This window comes from Scyliorhinus canicula, chromosome 17, assembly GCF_902713615.1.
Source record: "Scyliorhinus canicula chromosome 17, sScyCan1.1, whole genome shotgun sequence".
NCBI classification, from domain to species: domain Eukaryota; kingdom Metazoa; phylum Chordata; class Chondrichthyes; order Carcharhiniformes; family Scyliorhinidae; genus Scyliorhinus; species Scyliorhinus canicula.
In genome coordinates, this window is record NC_052162.1 from 131,560,880 (window position 1) to 131,587,758 (window position 26,879).

At 46.5% G+C, this 26,879-nt stretch overlaps 1 protein-coding gene across 1 annotated transcript in view; it reads left to right on the forward strand.

Annotated features, from left to right (window-relative positions):
• Window positions 1-23,895, forward strand: part of LOC119952276 (zinc finger protein 585A-like) — a 54,140-nt gene extending 30,245 nt beyond the window's left edge. Inside the window, exons 4-5 of the mRNA XM_038775895.1 lie at window positions 1,736-1,746; window positions 21,329-23,895. Of these exons, the coding sequence (XP_038631823.1) occupies window positions 1,736-1,746; window positions 21,329-22,230 (913 nt within the window). The 3' untranslated portion in view covers window positions 22,231-23,895. The remainder of the gene's footprint in view (window positions 1-1,735; window positions 1,747-21,328) is intronic.
• The last annotated feature ends 2,984 nt before the right edge of the window (window positions 23,896-26,879 follow it).

The window sequence follows — 26,879 nt, forward strand, 5'->3', positions numbered from 1 at the left end:
CTGACTCTGTCCGATCCTGCCACAATTATCTGAGTACTTTGCTGTAAAACATTTTTTAAAAACTTTTTTCTTGGCATTTTCAAAATTATGTACATTGCTGTTCGTGTTGTACAGTCACAAAAGTTCCTTCTTGGGTTTCTCTATTTACAGTCTGTTGCCTCTATTTACAGACTGTTGCCGTCTACAATCCTCCCTATCCCCCCCTCCCTCCAGCTCCTCTCTCCTTGACCCCCTCCCCCTCTCTTCCCCCTTTTTCACTGCTGTTTTAAAAATATTTTTATTGAAGTATATGTAAAATTTTATAACAATAGCAAAAAAAGTACAGTAAACATTGAACATTAACATGGTGAAAAAATAGGCATTTCCCCAATCGGCTCTATCTTCACAAACCACATGAAATAACAGAAAATAACATCCCCCCCCCCCCCCCCCACCTCGGACTGCTGCTACTGCCGACAATTTACATTTCTCCAAGAAAGTCGATGAACGACTGCCACCTGCGAGAGAACCCTAGTGTAGACCCTCTTAAGGCAAACTTTATTTTCTCGAAGCTGAGAAACCCAGCCATGTCACTGACCCAAGTATCTACACTCGGGGGTTTTGAGTCCCTCCACATTAAAAGGATCCGTTTCCGGGCTACCAGGGAGGCAAAGGCCAGAACGTCGCCCTCTTTCACTACCTGAACTCCCGGATCTTCTGACACTCCAAAGATCGCCACCTCTGGACTCGGCACCACGTGTGTAGCTAGCACCTTGGACATTGCCGTGGCAAACCCCTGCCAGAATCCTCCAAGCTTTGGGCATGCCCAAAACATATGGACATGGTTTGCTGGGCTTCCCGCACACCTCGCACATCTGTCTTCTACCCCGAAAAACCCCGGGGTCCAGACCGACGCGTTTTCCACCCTCTTATGTCTCCTCCATTGCCCCAGATCTTCAGTGCCGCCACCACCACTGGGTTTTGCTACTTCACCTTGCTCCCCCCCACCCTCCCTCGCTTTCCTCTATCTATCTTGTCCTGGCTATTTCCCCCTGGCTACTGGCTATTCATTTATTTATGTGTTGGCCACAAACTAGTCTCAGAACAGCCAGGTGAATGGCTCCCATGGTTTGTGGTAGCCCTCTTCTGACCCACGGATGGTGAATTTGATTTTCTCCATTTGGAGAAAATGATAGATCGGACAGCCAGTCCGTAGCTTTGGGTAGTGCTGCTGATCGCCAACCAAGCAGGATTCTACGGCGGGCGATCAGGGAAGCAAAGGCAAGGGTGTCCTCCCTCCTCCCCAGGAATAGATCTGGCTGGTCTGATACCCTGAAGACTGCCACTTTCGGGCATGGCTCCACCCTCGTCCCCACCACTTTGCAAATTCCTTGAAAAATCTGTCCAGTACCCAGCAAGTCGGGCAAGACCAGAACATGTGGGTGTGGTTGGCCAGGCCTCCTTGGCACCATTCGCATCTATCCTCCACCTCCGGGAAGAACCTGCTCATTCGGGTTCTGGTCAAGTGGGTGCTATGTAGCACTTTTAGCTGCGTTAGGTTGAGCCTCGTGCATGTGGAGGTAGAGTTGACCCTGCAGTGCTTCGCTCCAGAGTCCCCACCCTATTTCGAACCCCAAGTCTTCCATTTCCTCCTTGTCGTGTCCAGTTCGGTGTCGGCCTTCTCTAGCAGTCGTTCGTACATGTCACTACAGTTCCCTGTGCCTAGGATGTCTGCGTCCAGTAGCTCTCCGAATAGTGTCTGTCGTGGTGGTCATGGGTATGTCACGACTGGGAGTTAAATATCCAGGGGTACCAGACGTTTCGGAGTGATAGACAGGTATGTAAGGGAGGTGGAGTAGCACTAATAATCAAGGACGACATCAGGGTGGCATTGAGGGATGATATAGGTTCTATGGAGAATGAGGTTGAATCCATTTGGGTAGAAATTAGAAATTCTAAGAATAAAAAGACACTGATAGGCGCAGTCTATAGGCCACCAAATAATAGCATCACACTGGGACGGGCAGTAAATGAAGAGATAACTAATGCCTGTGAAAAGGGTACAGCAGTTATGGGAGATGTTAATCTGCATATAGATTGGTCAAATCAGCTCGGTCAGGGTAGCCTTGAAGAGGAGTTTGTTGAATGTATCCGGGATAGTTTTCTGGAACAATATGTAATGGAACCGACGAGAGAGCAAGCTATCCTAGATCTGGTCCTGTGTAATGAGGCAGGAATAATTAATGACCTCATCGTTAGGGATCCTCTTGGGAGGAGTGATAACAGCATGGTTGAATTTAGTATATAGATGGAGAGTGTGATGATAGAATCCAATACCACGGTCCTATGCTTGAACAAAGGGGACTACGATAGAATGAGGAAGGACCTCGCTAAAGTAGACTGGAAACAAATATTTTATGGTAGGACAGTCATGGAGCAGTGGAGTACTTTCAAAGAAATCTTTCATAGTGCTCAACAAAAGTATATTCCAGTGAGAAGGAAGAATTGTAAGAAAAGTGGTAATCTACCGTGGGTGTCTAAGGAGATACATGAGGCTGTCAAATTGAAAGAGAAGGCTTACAAAGTGGCCAAGATCAGCGGGATACTAGAAGATTGGGAAAAGTTTAAAGGTCAGCAGAAAGCCACGAAAAGAGCCTATAAAGAAAAGTAAGATAGAACACGAAAAAAACTGGCACAGAATATAAGGACAGATAGCAAAAGTTTTTATAATTAAATAAAACTAAAAAGAGTGGCTAAAGTAAACATTGGTCCGTTAGAGGATGAGAGTGGTCATTTAGTTATGGGATATGATGAAATGGCGGAGGCATTGAACAAATATTTTGTATCGGTCTTCACAGTGGAGGACACTAATAACATGCCAGCAATTGACCGAGAGAAGAAGGTGGGTGAGGACCTGGAAACCATTACTATCACGAAAGAGCAAGTCTTGGGCAAGCTAATGGAGCTCAGGATAGATAAGTCTCCTGGCCCTGATGGAATGCATCCCAGGGTACTGAAAGAAATGGCTGGAGTAATAGCAGATGCACTGGCGGTAATTTTCCAAAATTCGCTGAACACTGGGGCAGTCCCAGAGGATTGGAAAACAGCAAATGTGACGCCACTGTTTAAAAAGGGAAGTAGACAAAAGATGGGGAATTATAGACCGGTTAGCTTAACCTCTGTTGTGGGGAAGATGCTTGAGTTTATTATCAAGAAAGAGATAGGAGGGCACCTAGATAGAAATTGTCCCATTGAACGGAGCAGCATGGATTCATGAAGGGCAGGTCATGCTTGACGAATCTCTTGGAATTCTATGAAGACATTTTGAGCAAGGTAGACAAAGGGACCCAGTGGATGTGGTGTACCTAGATTTCCAAAAGGTCTTTGACAAGGTACCGCTCAAGAGACTGCTGCATAAGATAAGGATGCATGGTGTTAAGGGTAGAGTACTAGCCTGGATAGAGGATTGGTTGTCTAACAGGAAACAAAGAGTGGGAATAAATGAGTGCTATTCTGGCTGGCAATCAGTGACGAGCGGTGTGCCTCAGGGATTGGTGTTGGGACCACAATTATTTACAATTTATATATACGATTTGGAGTTGGGAACTACGTGTAAGGTATCCAAGTTTGCAGATGACACGAAGGTGTGTCGCAGAGCAAAGTGTACTGATGACTGTAAAACCTTACAGAGGAACATTGAGTGAGTGGGCAAAGGTCTGGCAGATGGAGTATAATGTCAATAAGTGTGAAGTCGTGCATTTTGGTAGGAGTAACAAAAGAACGGATTATTACTTAAATGGTAAAAAGCTGCAGCATGCTGCTATGCAGAGGGACCTGGGTGTACTTGTGCATGAGTCACAGAAGGTTGGTCTGCAGGTGCAACAAGTAATTAGGAAGGCAAATGGAATTTTGTCCTTCATTGCGAAGGGGATTGAGTTTAAAAGTAGAGAGGTAATGTTGCAGTTGTACAAGGTGCTGGTGAGGCCACACCTGGAGTACTGTGTGCAGTTTTGGTCTCCACACTTGAGAAAGGATGTGCTAGCACTAGAGGGGGTGCAGAGGAGGTTCACTAGGCTGATTCCGGAGTTGAGGGGGTTATCGTATGAGGAGAGGCTGAGTAGATTGGGATTATATTCACTGGAATTCAGAAGGTTGAGGGGGGTCTAATAGAAACATATAAAATTTTGAAGGGAATGGATAAGATAGAAGTAGAAAGGATGTTTCCACTGGTAGGTGAAAGTAGGACAAGAGGGCATAGCCTCAAAATTAGGGGGAGCAGATTTAGGACTGAATCAAGGAGGAACTTCTTCACTCAGAGGGTGGTTAAAGTATGGAATTCCCTACCGAAAGGAGTAGTAGCCGCTACTTCATTGAATATATTTAAAGATAGGGTAGATGTTTTTTTTTAAATAAAGAAATTACGGGATATGGTGAGAATGCGGGTAAATGGTTCTGAGACCACGAAAAGAACAGCCATGATCTTATAGAATGGCGGAGCAGGCTCGAAGGGCCGAACGGTCTACTTCTGCTCCTAGTTCTTATGTCCTCGTTTCCTTCCGTAGGAAGTTTTTACACTGCAGGGATCTGACTTTGTTGCCTTTAGCTGGTTTGAATCTCTGCGTCTGTTCTTCCAGCGTTGTCACCCTACCGTCAGTGTATAGGTCACTGGCTGCCAATGTCCCCCCGTCCTGCCTCCACCTCATGAAGGTGGTGGTCGGTGAGTGCTGGTGTGAATCTGGTGTTATTGCAGATGGGGGCTTTGTCGGACATTTCGGTCAGTTCGAATTGCTACCGTAGTTGGTTCCACGTCTGGAGGGTGGCTATCACCACTGGGCTGCTGGAGAGTTTCTTGGGCGGGAATGGGAGTGCCGCCGTGGTGAGCGCCCGGAGGGATGTCCCCTTTCAGGAGGCCCCCTCCGCACGCAATCGGCATCTGGCTCCTCTTTCCATCCCATCACTCTTTCCGCCGTTGCTGCCCAATGGTAAAATTTTAGGTTTGGGAGGGCTCGCTCCTGGATTTTGTTTTCTGTAGGACCGCCTTTGTGATCCTAGCATTCTTTCCACCCCTGCATAAAAACGCCATGATTAATTTGTCCAGTGTGTTGAAAAAGGCCTTGGGGATATATAGATCGGGATGGATCTTAGTGAGAAGAGGTATCTGGGCATTTTGATCGTCTGTACTCTGCCTGTCAGGGAGAATGGGAGTGTGTTCCACCTCTGCACGTCCTTTTTGATTTCCTCTGTCAGACTGGTCAGGTTCCATTTGTGGATCCCCATCCAGTCATGAGCGATCCCCAGGTAGCTGCTATAAAATCTTTGATAATGGATTCTAGAATTTTCCCCACTGTCGATGTCAGGCTTACTGGTCCGTATTCCCTGTTTTCTCTTCTTTTCGTTTTTTAAATAGTGGAGTTACATACGCCACCCTCCAATCGGCAGGAACTGTTCCAGAGTTCATACAATCTTGGCAGATGACCACTAATCCATCCACTATTTCTAAAGCCACTTCCTTAATTTCTCTGAGATGCAGATTATCAGGGCTGGGGATTTATCAGCCTTCAACCCTATCAATTTCCCCAACACCGTTTCTCTACTAATATTGATCTCCTTCAGTTCCTCCCTCTCACTAAATCCTGTGTTCCCCAACATTTCGGATCTGTGTGCTCATTTGTGAAGACAGAACCAAAGTATGTATTTATTTGCTCAGCCATTTCTTTGTCCCTTATTATACATCCCCGTTTCTGACTGTAAGGAACTTCCATTTGTCTTCACCAATCTTTTTCTCTTCACATACCGATAGAATCTTTTACAATCAGCCTAATTTCCTGTTTTATGCCATTCCCAGCATCAGCACTGCAGTTTGGGGGTCTATATACGATACCCACTAATTGTTTTGCCCCTTGGCATTTCTCAGCGCTACCCATACTGATTCCACATTGTCGGAGCTAATATCCTTCCTCACCATTACATTAATTTCCTCTTTAACCAGCACTGCCACTCCACTGCATTTTCCTTTTTGTCTGTCCTTCCAAAATACTGAATATATTCAGTTCCCATCCCTGGTCAGCCTGCAGCCATGTCTCCATAATCCCCATTATCTCACACCCGTTTACGTCTATTTGCGCGATTCACTCGGTTATGCCGTCTGCAGTTACACCAGGGAGTTCATACTGGAGAGAGGCCGTTCACCTGCCCTTAATGTGCGATGGGATTTTGTAATTCATCGCGCTTTCTGAGAAAACAAGACGTTCACAACTGATTACAGGGATTGGATTCTGCTGTTATTGTTTCTGTTCTCAATTACGTCCAGGACTGCATTTTGTTCATTCTGTTGGTCAATGGGGATGGTCAGAGGGTTTCTTTCTGTTGGTCTGGCCGGTCTCACGGCTTCGCCTCCAGTGGGCTGATTCTCTCTGAGCCTTCTTGTGAATATCTGGTTGCACATTTCACAAGGAGTGAAAGGGGGTTTGGAGGTTAGAAGATGTTTCATTACCATTTCTGTTTGGAAACCCCAAACATCATACCACATTGCCATGAAGATGGGCTACGATGGTTACATGGTTCTTTTGATTAATTTATCTTGGTGTTTCTCACAGAAGAAACCATCAGGGTATGAGGGGCAAATTGTCTGAGGTGCACTGGGAAACTACATTAGATAGTATGGTGGGAGACAGGCAATCACTAATATTTAAGGAATTATTACAGATTTACACAGAGATCAGTTAGCTCAGTTGGCTGGTTCGCGCTGAGTGACACCAACAGCACAGGTTAAATTCCCATACTGGCGGAGGTTGCCATGGTCTGTGTCAGTATTTATGCTCCACATGATCCTCCACCCACCCCTCTCCATCTCCCCCCATCAGCATCTCCTTCTGTTCTTTTTTCCCTTATCTATGTATCTAGCTTTGTGTTCAATGTATTCATGCTGTTCACCTCAACCACTCGCTGTGGTAATGAGTTCCACATTCTCACCACTCGCTGGGTAAAGAGGTTTCTACTGAAATTCCTATTGGATTATTGAGCTTCTTTATAATCTTCAAGATTTCCATCAGGTCACCCAACAGTCTTCTCTTTCCCAGAGGAAAGCAGCCCCAGCCTTTCCCGAGTGTTAAATGCTCTCAGTTCTGTATATTATGAATCTTTGTTGCACCTTATCCTGTGCCTCTATTTTCTTTTTCTAAATGGAGATCACCAATGTTGTCAGTGCTCCCAGTGTAGTCTCACCATGCTTCTAAACAAGTTGAACAATTCCTCTGCTCTTCAATTCTATCCCTCCAGAATGGAACCATATCTGGGCTCCACACTTTAGGAAAGATGTGAAGTTCTTAGAGAGGGTGTAGAGAACATTTACAAGAATGGTACCAGAGATGAGGGACTCCAGTTAGTTGGAATGACTGGAGCAGCTGAATTTCTCTCCTGAGATCACAGCATCTGGAGGGTGGGAATGGGGTCATTCAGCCCTTTGAGACCATGTTGGCTCTCTGTGGAGCAAACCAGTCTGTCCATTGCCCCATTCTATCCCCGAATCCCTGTAGGTTTATTTCACTCAGTGCCTATCCAATTTCCTATTGAAATCCTTCCGTCATCTCTGTATCTCCTACCCCCATAGGCAGCAGGGTCCAGGTCGTTACCACTTGCTTTACATGTAGACAAGGCTCCTAGAACACCGAGAAGTCTATTTGGCCCATTTTTCTCGTGCCAGCTCTTTGTACGGCGACACATTTAATCCCAGAGTTCGACTATTTTGTTTTCTTTTTCAGAATGCATCAAATTCCCTTTTGGAAGTTACAGTCCAATGAGATTCTAGCACCATTTATAGACTGCATTCCAAATCACAACAACTCACTGTGTTTTACAATAAATAATTGTGCATATGGTGTGTTTGGAGTTTCACAGAGTATGAAAATGGTGTCAACGACTGGTTATTAAACAAAATTAAGACTCAATCTTTATTTTGTTGAAGACACCGAGTGTAATATATCCTAGTTTGTGGACAATTAGAGCAAATGTACATTTCTATAAAACCTCTCACGACCACTGGACCTCCTAAAGTGTTATAAAGCCAATGGAGTACTTTTGAAATATATTCACTGTTGTAATGTAGGAAGCTGTAAGTATGCATGTGTAATCATATTTAGCTTTAAATTGTTATTTTCATAGTGGATTCACTGTCATTAGTAACAAGGTCAAGGAAGTCCTTTATACCTCTAACGTGTGGCTTCCTGCAGCCATTTTACCTTCTGTACCTTTTCTATATTAAATATGTATTAATTTCATTGCAAAAAAACAATAATTGATGATTATTCAGTAGTGAACATGGATTATCATTAGTGAATTGGTGCATTAGGTAAATGTATTGTAAAGACTAGATCTTTATTTTAAAAAATAACACCTTCGACCAAAATGTTTCCAGAAACTGCAGAATTTGTTCGAAAAAAGAAATTACTTTATAATGTTGAGAAGTTACAATACATCATATTCTGCGAAGACTATGTGGGCTAGGCAGTGGCGTAATGGTATTGTTACTGGGCTAGTAATCCAGAGACCCAGGTTAATGCTCTGGGGATCTGGGATCGAATCTGGCTACGACAGTTATTGAAATTGAATAAAAGACTCAAATTAAAAGTCTAATGATGACTTTGTGGATTGTTGTAAAAACCCGTCTGGTTCATTCCTGTCCTTTAGGAAATCTGCTCTCCTTACGTGGCCTGGCCTACACATAGCTCCAGATCCACAGCAATGTTGCGGTTGACTTGTAAGTGCCCTCTGAAATAGCCTCAAAAGATATGCAGATCAAGGGCAATTAGGAATGAGCAGTAAATGCTGGTCCAGCCAGTGACCCCCACCTCCCATGAACAAATAATTTTAAAGAAGGCTCATTGTTCAATCTGAAAACTAGAAAGAAACTGTCTCTTTGATTGGATTTGATTTGTTGTCACGTGTACCGAGGTACAGTGAAAAGTATTGTTTCACGTACAGTCCAGATAGATTGTTCCATACATGAAAAAACCTGGGACATACGATAAATAAGCAACGTAAATACACAGACACCGGGTGAAGCATGCGGAGTGTAGTACTACTCGGTGGAGAACCAGTCTATCTTGTATTACCCAATTTATTAATTAAAAATTACTGTACTAATTAGTTTGTAACAGATGATTAAATAAGTAGTGATCCTTAATTTAGTTACAATTAATGAAACAATTTTTTAAAAAATCATTAGACATGGGCATAGCAGGCTGTGTCAGTACCCATCCCTAATTGCCCTTGAGGGGGCTGTTAAGAGTAAACCACATTACGATGGGTCTGAAGTCACATGTCGGCAAGACTGAGTAAGTACGGCAGATTTCCCTCCCTAAAGGACATTAGTGAACCAGCTGGTTTCATAGACTTTTATAAATTTACTGTACCCAATTAATTTTTTCCAATTCAGGGGCAATTTAGTGTGGCCAATCCACCTCGCCTGCACATTTTTGGTTTGTGTTGTGGGGGGGTGAAACCCACGTAAACAGGGAGAGAATGCAAATTCCACATGGACAGTGACCCAGAGCCGGGATCGAACCTGGGACCTCGGCACCGTGAGGCTGCAAGGCTAACCCACTGCGCCACCGTGCTGCCCTATTCCAGATATTTTATTGAGTTTAAATTCTATCGCCTGTGGTGGTGGGATTCGAATCCAAGTCCCCAAATCATTATCCTGGGTTTATGGATTACTAGTCTAGCAACGATACCACAACACCACCGCCTCCCCACTGTGTAACTGGTTAAAGCTCTTTCCACAGTCAGTTCACTGGAAGACTCTCACTTGGCTATGTGAAAAATGAAATGAATGAAAATAGCTTATTGTCACAAGTAGGCTTCAAATGAAGTTACTGTGAAAAGCCCCTAGTCGCCATGTTCCGCCGCCTGTTCGGGGAGGCTGATACGGGAATCGAACCGTGCTGCTGGCCTCCCATGGTCTGCTTTAAAAGCCAGTGATTTAGCCCTGTGTGCATGTGTGTGTATCTCGGTGTTTTCCCAGTCACACTGATGTTTGAAATCTTTTATCACAGACAGAAAAGACAAACATTTCTCCTTCCACATTCGAAGAATGATATTCAGGTCCTGATGAATCAACTGACTCTGTCCGATCCTGATATTTAGTTTGAATTTCCCGAATACAAATCTTCTATTGTCCTGTAAAGGGAGTTTACAAAAATCATCATTGTCAGGACAGGATAGATATTCACAACACATAGTGCTCATTTCTATGGAATATTCCTTCCCCTCGCACCCCCAAAACCTGTTTAATCTCCATCTCACACACTCCCTCCATTCTCTCTGCTGTGCCTAATATACACCGTCTAAATGCTTCTGAATGACAATTCATGCTGATGAACAGATCCATGTTCACTAATTCCTGTGCAGGGCAGAGACCTGAAAAGTATGTAGGCTGCTAGCCATGTACACTTATATATTACTGGGTTAAAAATATATTACTGGGTTAAAAATGTGTGTAATAGACATTGCATCACTTGGTGAGGCAATGGCATATTGGTAATATCACATGACTAGTAATCCAGGCCCTGAGTAATTCTCTGGGAATTGGGGTACGAATCCCACAATGGCAGATGGTGACACTTCAATTAAATAAAAATCTGGAATTCGAAGTCTAATGGTGACCATGAAAACATTGTCAATTGTTGTAAAAACCCATCTGGTTCACTGATGTCCTTCAGAGAAGGAAATCTGCCCTCCTTACCTGGTCTGGCCTACATGTGTGTGTTTTTTTTGTGGAAGAGAAGCAGGAGCAGGCCATTCGGACCTTCGAACCTGCTGCGCCATTCATTATGATCATGGCCGATCATCAAGTTCAATACTCTGATCCCACCGAATCCTGACAGTGCAGAAGGCGAACATTTGGCCAATCGAGTCTGCACCGACCCTCTGATAGATTACCCTGCCTCGGTCCATTTCCCTGCCCTTGACCCCGTTATCCCACTGCACACGAAAGGGCAATTTAGTATGGCCAATCCACTCAAAATGCACATCTTTGTACTGTGGGAGGGAACCGGAGCACCCGGCGGAAACCCTAGGCAGACATGGGGAGAATGTGCAAACTCCACACCAACAGCCACCCAGGGTCGAAATTGAACCTGAGTCCCTGGCACTGAGGCAGCAGTACTAACCACTGTGCCACACTAACTCAACTCTGGTGGGATTTGAACCCACAACCTTTAAATCCCATACTTGCCATTAAGTAGAAGTCCAACAGGCAGCATGTAGGCACAATGGATAGCATTGCTGCCTCACGGCGCTGGGATCCCAGGTTCGATCCCGGCTCTGGGTCACTGTCCGTGTGGAGTTTGCACATTCTCCCCGTGTTGCGTGGATTTCGCTCCCACAACCCAGAGATGTGCATGCTAGGCAGATTGTCCATGCTAAATTGCCCCTTAATTGGAAAAAATGAATTGGGTACTATAAATTTATATTAAAAAAGTAGAAGTCCAACACACTATCAATTGCGTCACAGAGCCATACATATCCTTTGATCCCTTTAGCCCCAAGAACTATATCTTGTTTTTTACATTTTAGAGTACCCAATTAATTTTTTACAATTAAGGGGCAATTTAACATGTTCAATCCACCTACCTTGAACATTTGGTTTGTGGGGGCGAAACCCACGCAAACACGGGGAGAATGTGCAAACTCCACACGGACAGTGACCCAGTGCCGGGATCGAACCTGGGACCTCGGTGTCGTGAGACTGCAGTGCTATCCACCGCACCACCGTGCTGCCCTCCAAGAGCGAGATCTAACTCCTTCTTGAAATTGTACAATGTTTTGGCCTCAATGACTTTCTGTGGTAATGAATTCCACAGGCTCATCACTCTCTGGGTGAAGAATTTCTCCTCACCTCAATCCTAAAAGTTTTACCCCTTTTCCTCAAACTATGACACCCTAGTTTTGGACTCCCCACATCGGGAACATTCTTTCTGAATCTACTCTGTCTACTCCTGTTAGAAATTTATACGTTTCTATGAGATCCCTTCGCAGACCCACAATAATGTGGTTGACTCTCAAATGCTCTCTGAAATGGCCCAGCACATCAACCCAGTTCAAGGGCAATTAGGCAATAAAGGCTGACCCAGCCAGCAATGTCCAGATATTACGAATGAATTAAAAACATTAAAGACAAAGAAGACCTTTATTTATGAGTGAATGCGCATGACCAGGAACTCGTTACCTATGAGATCAATGAGTTCTAAATGAAATTGGATCGGCACTTCAAGAAATAAACTTGCTGGAGAAAGGAATATAGGCGGGGGATACAGACTGTGGAGTGGACTGACTGGCTTGCTCTAAAGAGGATCAACATGGATACAAGTTGTTGAATTTGACTTTGTGTGCTTTAATGACACTGTGACTTGAAAAATATAACACCACTAGAGTATTACAAGATTAGAGATATGAATGAAATTTATTACAGGCCAATAAATAATACATCTAAAACATACCTTATGACATCACAAGACATATCTATATCCTCTCTAATTTGCCGTCCCCTTAAATGTCAGTTATCTCCTGGGGAACCCAGCCCTTTAATATTGAACATTAGGAAAGAGATTATCCTTTTAGCCAGACAAATAAATGTCATGCTGAGGGTGCAAAGGATGTCAATGTCTTTAAGAGAGAGAGTGAGAGGAAAGCACAGTGGCTAACATTGCTGCCTCACAGCTCCAGGGTCCCAGGTTCAATTCTGGCCTCGGGTGACTGTCTATGTGAAGTTTGCACTTTCTCCTTGTCTCTGTGTGGGTTTCCTCCGGGTGGTTTGGTTTCCTCCCGCAGTCCAAAGATGTGCATGTTAGGTGGATTGCTAAATTGCCCCTTAGTGTCCAAAAATGGTTACAGGGATTGGGTGGAGGTGTGGGCTTAAGTACTTACCTACTTAACTTACCTACCGTGGGCAGCACGGTAGCATGGTGGTTAGCATAAATGCTTCACAGCTCCAGGGTCCCAGGTTCGATTCCCGGCTGGGTCACTGTCTGTGCGGAGTCTGCACGTCCTCCCCGTGTGTGCATGGGTTTCCTCCGGGTGCTCCGGTTTCCTCCCACAGTCCAAAGATGTGCGGGTTAGGTGGATTGGCCATGCTAAATTGCCCGTAGTGTCCTAAAAGTAAGGTTAAAGGGGGGGGGGGGGTTGTTGGGTTACGGGTATAGGGTGGATTTGTGGGTTTGAGTAAGGTGATCATTGCTCGGCACAACATCGAGGGCCGAAGGGCCTGTTCTGTGCTGTACTGCTCTATCTATCTCTACCTTTTAGTGGGGTGCTCTTTTCAAGGGCCGGTACAGACTCGATGAGCCAAATAGCCTCCTTCTGCACTGCAAATGTTATGATTCTATTACCAAGCTAAATTGCCCCTCAGTGTTCAACGGTTAGTTGGGGTTACGGGCATAGGGGGATATGGCCTAGGTCGGGTGCAGTTTCAGAAGGTTGGAAGATTCGATGGGCTAAATGGCCTCCTTCTGCACTGAAGGGTTTCTATCACCTGGACCAACCTTTACAGAGTCTACACCCTCTCTGAATTCACTTCCTTTCCCTTCAGTACTGGCAAATCAACAGTTGAAATCCAGAATTAGAAAAGAAATGAAAAGGGGGAAGAAAGGAAAGTGATTTACTCAGAGGTTTGACACAGGAGGAAGTTTCAGCCTGTGTGAAGCTCAATCTTCATTCACACAAAGCTCACCCTCTGATTGCCTGGAGGTCTAGCGTCCTTCCGGTCCTCCAGAGCTCCCCTTTGGCCGGTTCCCTCAGCTGGATACCGGGAATCCTTGGCTCGAGATGGTGGAGGGCAGGGACAGGGGTAAATAACATCACTGCGAAGCAGAGTGATTCAAAATAAACCTGTTGGACTTTAACCTGGTGTAAGACTTCTTACTGTGACCACCCCTGTCCAACGCCGGCATCTCCACATCATGGCTACCATTGACACCGCAAACCGCCGGCTCAAAGTGGAGAAGATCGTGCATATAGACACTGACATTAAGTTTCTACAAAGATGCAAGAAAGCAGACAAGATTAAGGGCAGCACGGTAGCATTGTGGATAGCACAATCGCTTCACAGCTCCAGGGTCCCAGGTTCGATTCCGGCTTGGGTCACTGTCTGTGTGGAGTCTGCACATCCTCCCCGTGTGTGCGTGGGTTTCCTCCGGGTGCTCCGGTTTCCTCCCACAGTCCAAAGATGTGCAGGTTAGGTGGATTGGCCATGATAAATTGCCCTCAGTGTCTCTTAGTGTTGGGTGGGGTTACTGGGTTATGGGGATAGGGTGGCGGTGTTAACCTTGGGTAAGGTGCTCTTTCCAGGAGCCGGTGCAGACTCAATGGGCCGAATGGCCTCCTTCTGCACTGTAAGTTCTATGATGGTCTATGATCCCGAAGGGCTACAGATTACAAACCCATTCAAGTCGACCTACAACACAGACTATGCTGAGAGACTGTGCCGTCGCACCTCTCTCACACTCCTCAACCACCTCGTACACCAGCTTTGCAGCACACGCCACAACCTGGAAACCAAGATAGAGGCCATATTCTCAACTTGCGCTCAGGACGCAGCAGAACACCGCCAAACAGATGGGGCAACGATACCACGCCACCTACATGTAAACCAAGAACAGGAAGCTTGAGAAACTTGGCATCACCACCAGCAGCAACCTAGCCTCCCCCGGTACCACAGTAGAAAACAAGACAGGGAAATCTATTGTCAACTTATCGGACTACACCCTCCAACAAGACAAAACCAAAGTCCTCAGCAGAGGGCTCAACTTCAGCACCACCAGCAAAATGGACCCCATCAATCTCGCGGCAGACATGGAGGAATTCATCAGGCGAATGAGGCTCTGGGAGTTCTTCCACAGACCCCAAGCTGTCGACAGCGACCCCAATGAGACAACCAATGAACCGCAACAGCAGACCGAGAGATCTGCGGCGCGGCAACCGAAGAGGAAAGAGTCGAATTGGACCCCTCCAGAAGGCCGCTGCCTGAGACTCGACATGTATGCTCAAGCCGTCAGGAGTCGTGTCAATGCCAGATTCATCAGTCTCATTCACAAGGCAGCCCGAACGTCACCCAAGTCAACATAACGCCATCCGCGCTCTAAAGACCAACCGCAACATTGTCATCAAATCAGCAGACAAAGGAGGGGCCTCCGCCATACTGAACAGAACGGAAAGAAGTGTACCGACAACTCTACAACCAGGAACACTGCAGACAGTTACCCACAGATCTGACCAAGGAACACACTCACAACTCAACAGACTGATCAAGACCTTGGATCTGTACCTTTAGAGCACCCTACATGCTCTCATCTCACGTACTCCCCGCGTTGGAAATGTCTACTGCCTCCTGAAAATACACAAGGCCAACACACCAGGCCGTCCTATCGTATCAGGCAATGGGACCCTATGTGAGAACCTCTCTGGCTACATCGAGGACATCTTGAAACCCACCGTACAAGGAACGCCCAGCTTCTCTCACGATACAACGGACTTCTTACAGAAACTCAGCACCCATGGACCAGTTGAACCAGGAACATTCCGCGTCACAATAGATGTCTCGGCACTCTACACCAGTATCCTGCAAGACGACGGCATTGCTGCAACAGCCTCAGTACTCAACACCGACAACTGCCAATCTCCAGACGCAATTCTGCAACTCATCGCTTCATCCTCGATCACAACGTCTTCACCTTCGACAACAAGTTCTTCATCCAGACACACGGAACAGCCATAGGGATCAAATTCGCACCTCAGTATGTCAACATCTTCATGCACAAGTTTGAACAAGACCTCCTCACTGAATAGGACCTTCAACCAACATTATACACCAGATACATCAATTACATTTTTTTCCTTCGGACCCACGGTGAAGAATCACTGAATCGACATCAATAAGTTCCATCTCACTATCAGACTCACCATGGACTACTCTCCAGAATCAGTTGCATTCTTGGACACACTCATCTCCATCAAGGATGGTCACCTCAGCACTTCAATTTACCGCAAGCCCACGGATAATCTCACGATGCTCCACTTCTCCAGCTTCCACCCTAAACACATTAAAGATACCATCTCCTATGGACAAGCCATACGTATACACAGGACTTGCTCAGACGAGGAGGAGCGTAACAGACATCTACAGATGCTGAAAGATGCCTTCGTATGAACGGGATATGGTGCTTGACTCATCGATCGACAGTTCCAACGCACCACAGCAAAAAACCATACCAACCTCCTCAGAAGACAAACACGGGACATAACCGACAGAGTACCCTTCGTCGTCCAGTACTTCCCCGGAGTGGAGAAACTACGACATTTTCTTCACAGCCTTCAACACGTCATCGATGAAGACGAACATCTTGCCAAGGTCATCCCCACACTCCCACTACTTGCCTTCAAACAACCACGCAACCTCAAACAAATCATTATTTACAGCAAACTACACAGCCTTCAGAATAGCAACCACGACACCACACAACCCTCTCATGCAATATCTGCAAGACTTGCCAGATCATCGACACGGGTACCATCATTGCACATGAGAACACCACACACCAGGTACGCGGCACATACTTGTGTGACTTGGCCAACGTTGTCTAACTCATACGCTGCAGGAAAGGATGTCCTGAAGCGTGGTACATTGGCGAGACCATGCAGACGCTGCGACAACGATGTTAAGGTCCAGGGTTTAAAGAACCCCAAAGTGTATCATGGAGTTCACCTGACCCTTAACTTTGAATTTATTGTCATTATGGGGAACATACGGGCCTGTAAAGAGATCCATGCTGCACATCTGCTGGCTTTCACGGCAGATTGTGCTTTGGGTGGATCCCACAGAATCCCCTCGAGAGCAGCTTTCCTGGTGAGTCAGTCTCCCTGGTTATTACCATCAACCACTTCACTAACCACTGCTGATGTACCTTCACCTTACAAATAGCAATTTGTCTTGGACTATTAACAGCAACACCCCAAATCATTCAGAGCTTGGACTGGAGGGGGAATGGTTTCCTTCCTGTTGTGGAGAAGCTATGTATTTTTTTTGCCAGCGAAGTATTTTTTCAGTGAGGGTGATACAACTCAGCTAACTTTCAGAATAGTTGGTGATTCCATCAGTAATGGTTTCAAGGGCTGTGATGATGATGTCCTCAGATTTCTGGGCTAATCATTGTGTTGAGTATTCATTAAGAATTCTACAGCATCAACGAGAGCACCAGACTGATACAGACCATGTTCATCTCACCCAGACCCATTCACAAATTCCTAGTAAAAGTCTAACAGTGATGTGGCTTTACTAGGTTTATTGGACTTAGCCTCATTCCTCTGACAGGTATGTGGGGCTCTTTCAAACTGCGACATCCCAGCCAAGTGATAATTGTGAAGTTGCAGGAAATGCCTTGATTTTGTAACCCCATAATTCATCTACTGTATCACACTGGGGATACTCCCCTAAATCCCTTTATTAACACTATCACTGTGGTTTGTGAGGTCTGTATAATTATTGAATTAAACTCTTATCAGGTACCTTGTGTGCATAGCTAGCTGGTGAGCACTTAATATCTGCTTAATAAATTGGGCAATTAATCTTTCAACAGGGTGAATGTGTCTGTGAACTAACCATTAAGCTCTCTAATTATTGCGGGCTTGGAGGGCCAAAGGGCCTGTTCCTGTGCTGTATTGTTCTTTGTTATGCGTTGTTCTGACTCTGCCAGCCGGACAGATCTTCCAAAGAACCAGCACAGGCATAATGGGCCAAATGACATCTAATTCATAGAATCATACAGTACAGAAGAGGCCCTTTGGCCCATCAATCCTGCACCAACAAAACTTTACTAAATCTACACTATTTCCACTTCTCAGCACTTGGCCCATGGCCCTGAATGTTATTGTATTTGCAAATGCTCATCCAAGTACTTTATAAAGATTATGAGGTTTCCTGCCTCAACTACCCTCCCAGATAGGGCATTCCAGTTTCTCACCACCCTCTGGGTGAAAATATTTCCCTCAAATCCCCTCTAAACCTCCTGCCTTTCACCTTAAAATGATGCCCCCTTGTATTTGCCCTTCAACTGAGGGGGAAATAGCTGCTTTCTATCCACCCTGTCCGTGCATCTCATAATCTTATGCACCTCAATCAGGTGTTAAGATTCACTGTCATTCAATAAAACAGTAAATGTTCAGTATGAGAGACAGAAAGAGGGAGGAACCAGTGACTGTGATTGAACCCAGCCAGAGTCAGAACCATCAGGGAGGGAGAGAGAGGAAATAGTATAAAAACGTTTAAATGTCAGTGTGGTGCCACAGGAGAACATAGCACATCACCAAATCGCAGCAATTTGTGATAGTATTTAAACTTAATTTATCCCAAATGAAGTTATTTTGCATCAAATGCTTGAGGTTTCAATGGTGCGGCTATTACTCAATATTCCCCGCGGGTGTGAAGATGCTCTGGGCACTCCACAGGAGCCCAGTGCGCAGGCGCAGTGCTGGCCTGTCTCTGGAGCATGCGCAGTGTCACTTTGCTGGGAGCCCTGCGAGTGCGTGAGCGGCTGTTTCCGCGGGTGAGAGTCGGCGCTTCGGAGGGAGGAATGGAGCCGGGGTGAGGAGGAGGAAGGGAGCGGAGGCTTCATAAACGCCCGCTGCAGGTTCCAAGGTCGGAATAAGACGGTGGAGGTCCCGTGTTTGCAGCTGCGGGGCTTTTGTCCCGATCAGGCCCAGTTCCACCGCCGCCATTTTATTCAGCGGGAGCGCATGCGCGGCCAGCTTGGTGACGGAACGGAGAGCACTTAGGGTCCCGGTGACCAGGAGAGAAAATGTTTGACTTATTGATGGAAAGGCTGTGTTTCCATTTTTGGACGGGCCAAGTACTGCAGAGTACATGTGTGTCCATCTGAACACGATCATTAGAATTAGCTCCATTATCCTCCGGTCTCCAACCTCCCTAACCATTGACTCCTTTGTGGGCAAAAATGGTGTATAGCACAACATTGCATATACTCAATGGCCCATCCTCCACTGTCCACTGAGGGAGAGAATTCTACTGGTCCTCAGAGAGGAGCTATTTATCCCAATCTGTCTTAGACCCTGATGTTTCAACTGTCCCTGCAGTTCTGGATTCTCTGTTGAGAGGAAATATTCTTTCAGCACTTACCTTGTCAAACTCCCTCAGAACCTTTGGAAAGAGAATGGAGAAAATGTTTCGAGTCTTTGTCATTTCTAGTCATCCAGACTAGAAATATCAGCTCCATTCTCTCTCCACAGATGTAAGCAGACCTGCCGAGATTGTCCAAAATTTTTTGTTTCCGATTCTAGCATCCACAGGAATTTGCTTTTAACCCTCAGAATAATACATGTTTCATTAAGATTCCCTCTCATTTATCTAAAATCCAATGAGTGTATGTGCACCCTGCCCACATTTCCTCATAAAACAAACCCCAAGGGCGGTACGGTGGCGCAATGGTTAGCACTGCTGCCACACGGCGCTGAGGACACGAGTTCAATCCCGGCCCCAGGTTAGTGTCGGTGTAGAGTTTGCACATTCTCCCCGTGCTTGTGTGGGTTTTGCCCCCACAACCCAAAGATGTGCAGGATAGGCGCACTGGCCACACTAAATTGCACCTTAATTGGGGAAAAAAGTAAAACAAACCCTTAATGCCAGGAATCAACTCAGTAAATGTTGCCTGAACTGCTTCCAGTGTAAGCAAATCCCATTTTATGTAATCCTACACCAGTTACCAGGAGAAAATGTTATGAATTTATATCCCAGACTTACTGATGGATTTTGTAAACTCATTTTACATGGGGTTAGAAGGGGAGAATTTAAACACCGCAATCCAAAATCATAAAATAAATGCTTATCTCTTAATATCTAACCACAACTATAATCTCCTTTTCCACGGAGTTACAAGATTTGAAGACTGCAATTTTTCTCTGATTCCAGTGCTTCTGATATCTTTCCAGATGCGGGCTCCAGCAGGAGGTTTAAATTTGAAAATAGTCCAGAGGTGAGTAATATTGAACATTCATCTGTAATTTAGAGTTTTTACTGTTGTGCTTTATTGTCTGAGCTCTGGTTTCAGGGCTCTGGGGCAGGTTTGTCTCCTTTACTGTGGATCTGAATCCATGTTCACCGATTGCCCTCTGCCCTCCCTCGTCACCTCTCTGCCATTGTCTAACTTACATAGAACATAGAACAGTACAGCACAGAACAGGCCCTTTGGCCCTCGATGTTGTGCCGAGCAATGATCACCCTACTCAAACCCACGTATCCACCCTATACCCGTAACCCAACAACCCCCCCCTTAACCTTACTTTTTAGGACACTACGGGCAATTTAGCATGGCCAATCCACCTAACCCGCACATCTTTGGACTGTGGGAGGAATCCGGAGCACCCGGAAGAAACCCACGCACACACGGGGAGGACGTGCAGACTCCGCACAGACAGTGACCCAGCCGGGAATCGAACCTGGGACCCTGGAGCTGTGAAGCATTTATGCTAACCACCATGCTACTGTGCTGCCCACTATCTTCTTCTGCTGCCTCTAATATTAGATTTACTTTAACCATGTTTGGTATGTTACTGTTACTTCTTCCAACTGTGTCTGAATGAAGTTTTCACTGCTGTCCATCGCTCGGCTTTGTGTGCTGCTGATTTACCATCTTTATCTTCCCATGGTCAGGAATTACTTTTCCTGCACTAGAGATCATTTCTCTTCTGCTCAACAGCTGATATTAACCATCACATTCTACACCACAATTATTCCCTGTAATTACTATCAGACCAGCCATGATCTTATTTATTGGTGGGGCAGGCCTGAGGGGCTGAATGGCCACTGCTTCTATTTCTTAGGCTCATATGATCTCTCTGTCGAGATCAGGAAACGCTGAATGCTGATCTGTTGATAAATGTGAATTAGCTCCTTCAGGAGAATAGGGGGGGGGGTGTGTATATTAGAAACAACAGAGTGAGAATGGAGTGTGTGTGTGTATGTGTGTGAGAGAGAGGAGGGATCGGGGTGGAAATTTACAGCTTTTGAGGAACCAGAGTGGAAAGCATGTTCCACAGCACTAGAATTATCTGTTCTGAATTTCTGAGCTGTACTGACAGTGATGAGATTTGTAAACTCCTTTAACAGGCAACTAAGAGGGGAGGATTTGCAATAAGAAATCTCAAACCAAACTTCACATCATGATCCTACAAAGTCACGCGATTCGTTAGGACGGGGGAAAACCATCAGCCAGTTAACCATCAGTGTGACTGGAAAAGCATCGAGTCACGGACACCCGCACCATGGGGAAACCGTGGAAATGTGGAGACTGTGGGAAGGGATTCAGATCCCCATCTGAGCTGGAGACTCATCGACGCAGTCACACCGGGGAGAGGCCGTTCGCCTGCTCTCAGTGTGGGAAGGGATTTACAAATTCATCTGACCTGCTGACACACCAGCGGGTTCACAGTGGGGAGAGGCCGTTCCACTGTTCCGAGTGTGGGAAAGGATTTACTAATTCATCCAACTTGTTGAGACACCGTCGAGTTCACAGTGGGGAGAGGCCGTTCACCTGCTCCGTTTGTGGGAAAGGATTCAGAGATTCATCCATCCTGCTGGCACACCAACGGGTTCACTCTGGAGAGAGTCCATTCACCTGCTCTGTGTGTGGGAAGGAATTCACTCAGTCATCAAACTTGCTGAGACACCGTCGAGTTCACTCTGGAGAGAGACCGTTCACCTGCTCAGAGTGTGGGAAAGGATTCAGAGATTCATCTGACCTGTTGGCACACCAGCGAGTTCACACCGGGGAGAGACCATTCATTTGCTCCACGTGTGGGAAAGGATTCGGAGATTCATCCACCCTGCAGACACACCAGCGAGTTCATACTGGGGAAAAGCCATTCACCTGCTCCATCTGTGGGAAGGGATTCACTCAGTTATCCAACCTGTTGAGACACCAGCAAGTTCGCAGTAGGGAGAGGCCATTTACCTGCTCCATGTGTAAGAAGGGATTCAGTGATTTATCTACGTTGCTGACACACCAGCGAGTTCACACTGGGGAGAAGCCATTTACCTGCTCCGTGTGTGGGAAGGGATTCAGTCGGTCATCCAACCTGCAAACACACCAGCGAGTTCACACTGGGGAGAGACCATTCACCTGTTCTGACTGTGGGAAGGAATTCATTCAGTCATCCCACCTGCTGAGACATCAGCGAGTTCACAAGTGATTACAGGAGTTGGATTCTGCTGTTATTGCTGCTGTTAATCACATCCAGGACTGAACCATGTTCATTCTGACACTTGGTGAAGTGGGATCGGAGGGTTTCCCTCTGGACTGGCCAGTCTTCCAATTTTCATTCCAGTGTGCTGATTCTCTGTGAGCGAGGGCACATTTCCACTGCAATGATCTGCAAAGGCAGATATAACACATTAATTTTATCCTGATCAGTGAATAGTCTTTTTCCCACCACTACAGGTTTCTTGTCTTCTATTTTATCCGTCCTCATTCCGAGTGTTGGCTGCACTCTGGACAATCTTTCTCACTGATTTCTCCGCTGCTCTCACTGCCTGTCCCATCGAGAGGCCAGTCCACCTTCTGATATTATCCACCCAGGCCACCTTGGGGCCTTCCTTGTACACGGTTTCCAGGTGTTTTGCCTGGCATTACCTCTTTTTCCAAACACTCCCTTCCTATTCGTAACACATGTCCAAAATACATGAGCTTCCCTCGATATCACTGCGTCAAACAGGTTCCTCTGAACACCAGCTTTCTCCAGCAGCCACTCATTCGTCCACTTTGCCGTCTGTCACGCGGAATATCCGTCTGAGTCCTTTCATTTCAAACACTTTTATTGGAGCCTCGTCGCTCTTCTTGATGCTGCAGCTTTCACAGCCGCACAAGGGCTTTCAGAAGGTGAATGTTCATTGTGACCCTGATGCTGCAACTGCTCCACACTCTTTAAATGAGATCACAACACCATGATCCTAATGTCTGGCCTGAATTAAAACATTTTTTCAAATTTAGAGAACCCAATTCTTTTTATTCCCCAATTAAGGGACAATTTAGCGTGGCCAATCCATCTCCCCTTTGGGTTGTAGGGGTGAGACCCACAAAGACACGGGGGAAATATGCAAACTCCACACGGGCAGTGAACCGGTGTTGGGATCGAACCCGGGTCCACAGTGCCGTGAGGCAGCACTGCTAACCACCGTGCAGCCCTTTGGCTGAATTTATTTGATAGACTGTGCATCTACCACTACTGGTAGATCTCAAATAAATACATTTGTCTCTGTTCCATTGAGTCTACAGCACAGGGCCAGGCCAGTCGGCTCATTTGGTCTGTGTCAGTATTTATGCTCCACCTGAGCCTCCACCCACCCCTCTTCATCTCCCCATCAGCGTCTCCTTCCATTCCTTTCTCCCTCATATAGTCTTGTAGATCTCAATCAAATCTCCCCTCGATCTCCTGTGCTCCAAGGTGAACAATCCCAGTTTCTCCAACCTAACCATGTGGATAAAATTCCTCCTCCCTGGAGTCATTCTGGTAAATCTCCTCTCCACGCTCTCAAGGAGCCTCTCATCATTCCTAAAGTGTGGTGACCAGAACCGGACTCGGTCTTCTGTTTTGGCCTCACCAGAGCTTTATAAACTTATCAGGATAACCTCCCTGCTTTTGTTCCCAAGATCCCAAATGCTCCAAACAGGAATGTCAAACCTTCTGTTTGGACACATAGCGCATTTAAGAGCATAAGAATTGGAGCAGGAGTTGGTAATTCAGCCCCTCGGGCCGGCTCCGCCATTCAATAGCATCATGGCTGATGTCCTCTCGGCCTCAACTCTACTTCCCCACCCGTTCTCCATAACTCTTCAACACATTACTAATTAAAAATCTGTCTATCTCCTCCTAACAGCTGGCTTGTAATGCAGAACAAGGCCAGCAGCGCGGGTTCAGGTCCCGTACCAGCCTCCCTGAACAGGCGCCGGAATGTGACAACCGGGGGCTTTTCACAGTAACTTAATTGAAGCCTACTTGTGACAATAAGCGATTATTATTACATTTACTCAATGTCCCAGCATCCACCGCACTCTGGGGCAGTGAATTCCACAGATTCATGACCCTTTGAGAAGTAATTTCTCTTCATCCCTGTTTTAAATCTGCTACCCCTTATCCTAAAACTCTGCATTCTCGTTCGAAATTGCCAAACAAGATTAAATATCTGTGCCACGTCAGTACCTTTTATCACATTATGTACCTCAATTCGATCTCCTCTCATTCTTCTGGGGAGTATCTGCTAAAACTACTCAATTTACCCTCTTAATACAAACCCCTCGTGTCTGGAATTTGACCATCATTCTTAAAATAGCTGAAGAGGATTTCGCCCAATGAGAGAACGTGTTGGTGGCACAAATAGAAGCCATTTTGAATTTGCTTTCTCAAAAGGGAAATCTGTAATATTTGAGCCTGGGAAATGAAGATGAACCTACAACTGAGCAAGAAGGAGACAGTTTAAATATGGAGGTGGCTGGAATATTCTCCATTGTTTAAATCCAAACTAAACTGCAAACGTGGAAGAAAAAAATCAAGTTCAAAAGATGAACGTCAAACTGAACTTCAACGCTTACATCTGAACAGCAATGAGGACTCTCTTCTTGCAGAAGGAACTTTGGACAATAATTATTGCATTAAGAAAACTTCCAGAAAACACTGCAGCAGTGATATTTCCTTCTTCAGTGGACTGTGATTCCTGGACATGAAATTCAACTGTTATCAAGATGGACTTGTGAATGTGAGAAGGACAATGGAGGGATTGTTCTGTGTATTGCAGGTTCCAAGATAGTTAAACACAGGAAGACTTAGGAACAGGATTAGGCCATTTGACCCTGCGAGCCTGTTCCACCAATCGATAAGATATCAGCTGTTGCTAAAATATACAACAATATTCTAAATAGGATGATAAGAGGGTGGTACATTTTCATTTCTTCCTGAGGAAGGTGATGTGAAGATCTGTTTTCATAGTTCCTATGTGTTAGAAATATAAATTAGTTTAGGAATTGTTTGTTTTTAATGTTGGTTAATGGAGAACCTGGGTGGAGAATCTGACAAAACTCACAAGACATGGCCCATGGTGACTTAAGAAGTCAAAGGTCGAAGGGTAACTACTGTAAAAGGACAGCTGGGCTCTTTTAACTGGAGATCTCGAGACATTGGTTTGATTATTATTGTCCTGGCTTTGTTCGAGAGGTGAATTCTTCAGTCAGACCTCGTGGTTAAATGTTTGGTTTGAAACTAAAAGTTAATTTATTTAAACATCTTTTGAACATTCCAACTGGTCTCTGTTACCATAGGGACGAGTGATTCAGGCTGCAGTCTTGGTTGGATTTCTGTTGTTTCTCACAGAAAGCAGGCAGCCTGCAGTTAGCTTGGAAGCAGTCAGCCTGCAGTTAGCTTGGAAGCAGTCAGCTGTGGGAGCAGGAGCTGTGAACCGGCTGTGGGACCCGGAGCTGTGGGAGCAGGAGCTGTGAACCAGCTGTGGGACCCAGAGCTGTGAACCAGCTGTGGGAGCAGGAGCTGGGAACCGGCTGTGGGAGCAGGAGCTGGGAACCGGCTGTAGGACCGGGAGCTGTGAACCGGCTGTGGGAACAGGAGCTGTGAACCAGCTGTGGGAGCAGGAGCTGTGAATCAGCTGTGGGACCCAGGAGCTGTGAACCAACTGTGGGAGCAGGAGCTGTGAATCAGCTGTGGGACCCAGGAGCTGTGAACCGGCTGTGGGAGCAGGAGCTGTGAACCAGCTGTGGGAGCAGGAGCTGGGAACCGGCTGTGGGACCAGCTGTGGGAGCAGGAGCTGTGAACCAGCTGTGGGACCCAGAGCTGTGAACCAGCTGTGGGAGCAGGAGCTGGGAACCGGCTGTGGGAGCAGGAGCTGGGAACCGGCTGTAGGACCGGGAGCTGTGAACCGGCTGTGGGAACAGGAGCTGTGAACCAGCTGTGGGAGCAGGAGCTGTGAACCAGCTGTGGGACCCGGAGCTGTGGGAGCAGGAGCTGTGAACCAGCTGTGGGAGCAGGAGCTGTGAATCAGCTGTGGGACCCAGGAGCTGTGAACCAGCTGTGGGAGCAGGAGCTGTGAACCAGCTGTCGGACCCGGAGCTGTGAACCAGCTGTGGGAGCAGGAGCTGTGGGAGCAGGAGCTGTGAACCGGCTGTGGGACCCGGAGCTGTGAACCGGCTGTGGGACCCGGAGCTGTGGGACCAGGAGCTGTGAACCGGCTGTGGGACCAGGAGCTGTGGGACCCGGAGCTGTGGGACCAGGAGCTGTGAACCGGCTGTGGGACCCAGGAGCTGTGAACCGGCTGTGGGAGCAGGAGCTGTGAACCGGCTGTGGGACCGGGAGCTGGGAACCAGCTGTGGGAGCAGGAGCTGTGAACCAGCTTTGGGAGCAGGAGCTGGGAACCAGCTGTGGGACCCAGGAGCTGTGAACCGGCTGTGGGAGCAGGAGCTGTGAACCGGCTGTGGGACCGGGAGCTGGGAACCAGCTGTGGGAGCAGGAGCTGTGAACCAGCTGTGGGAGCAGGAGCTGGGAACCAGCTGTGGGAGCAGGAGCTGTGAACCAGCTGTGGGAGCAGGAGCTGTGAACCAGCTGTGGGAGCAGGAGCTGTGAACATGTTGTGGGATTAGAAGCCTAGAGGGCCATGAGGAACCAGGAGTATTCCTAATGTTTAAATCCGTCGGCAAGAAGACAATGAAGCCCACACTTGAACTGAGGAGTCCACAGTGTTGAGGTGTTAAAGGAACCTTTTGAGGTTTGTTTAGTGGAAAGATAATGGAGGGACCCACATAAAACCTTGGAGCTTGGAGAGTAGCTGGAATGCTGAGGAGAAT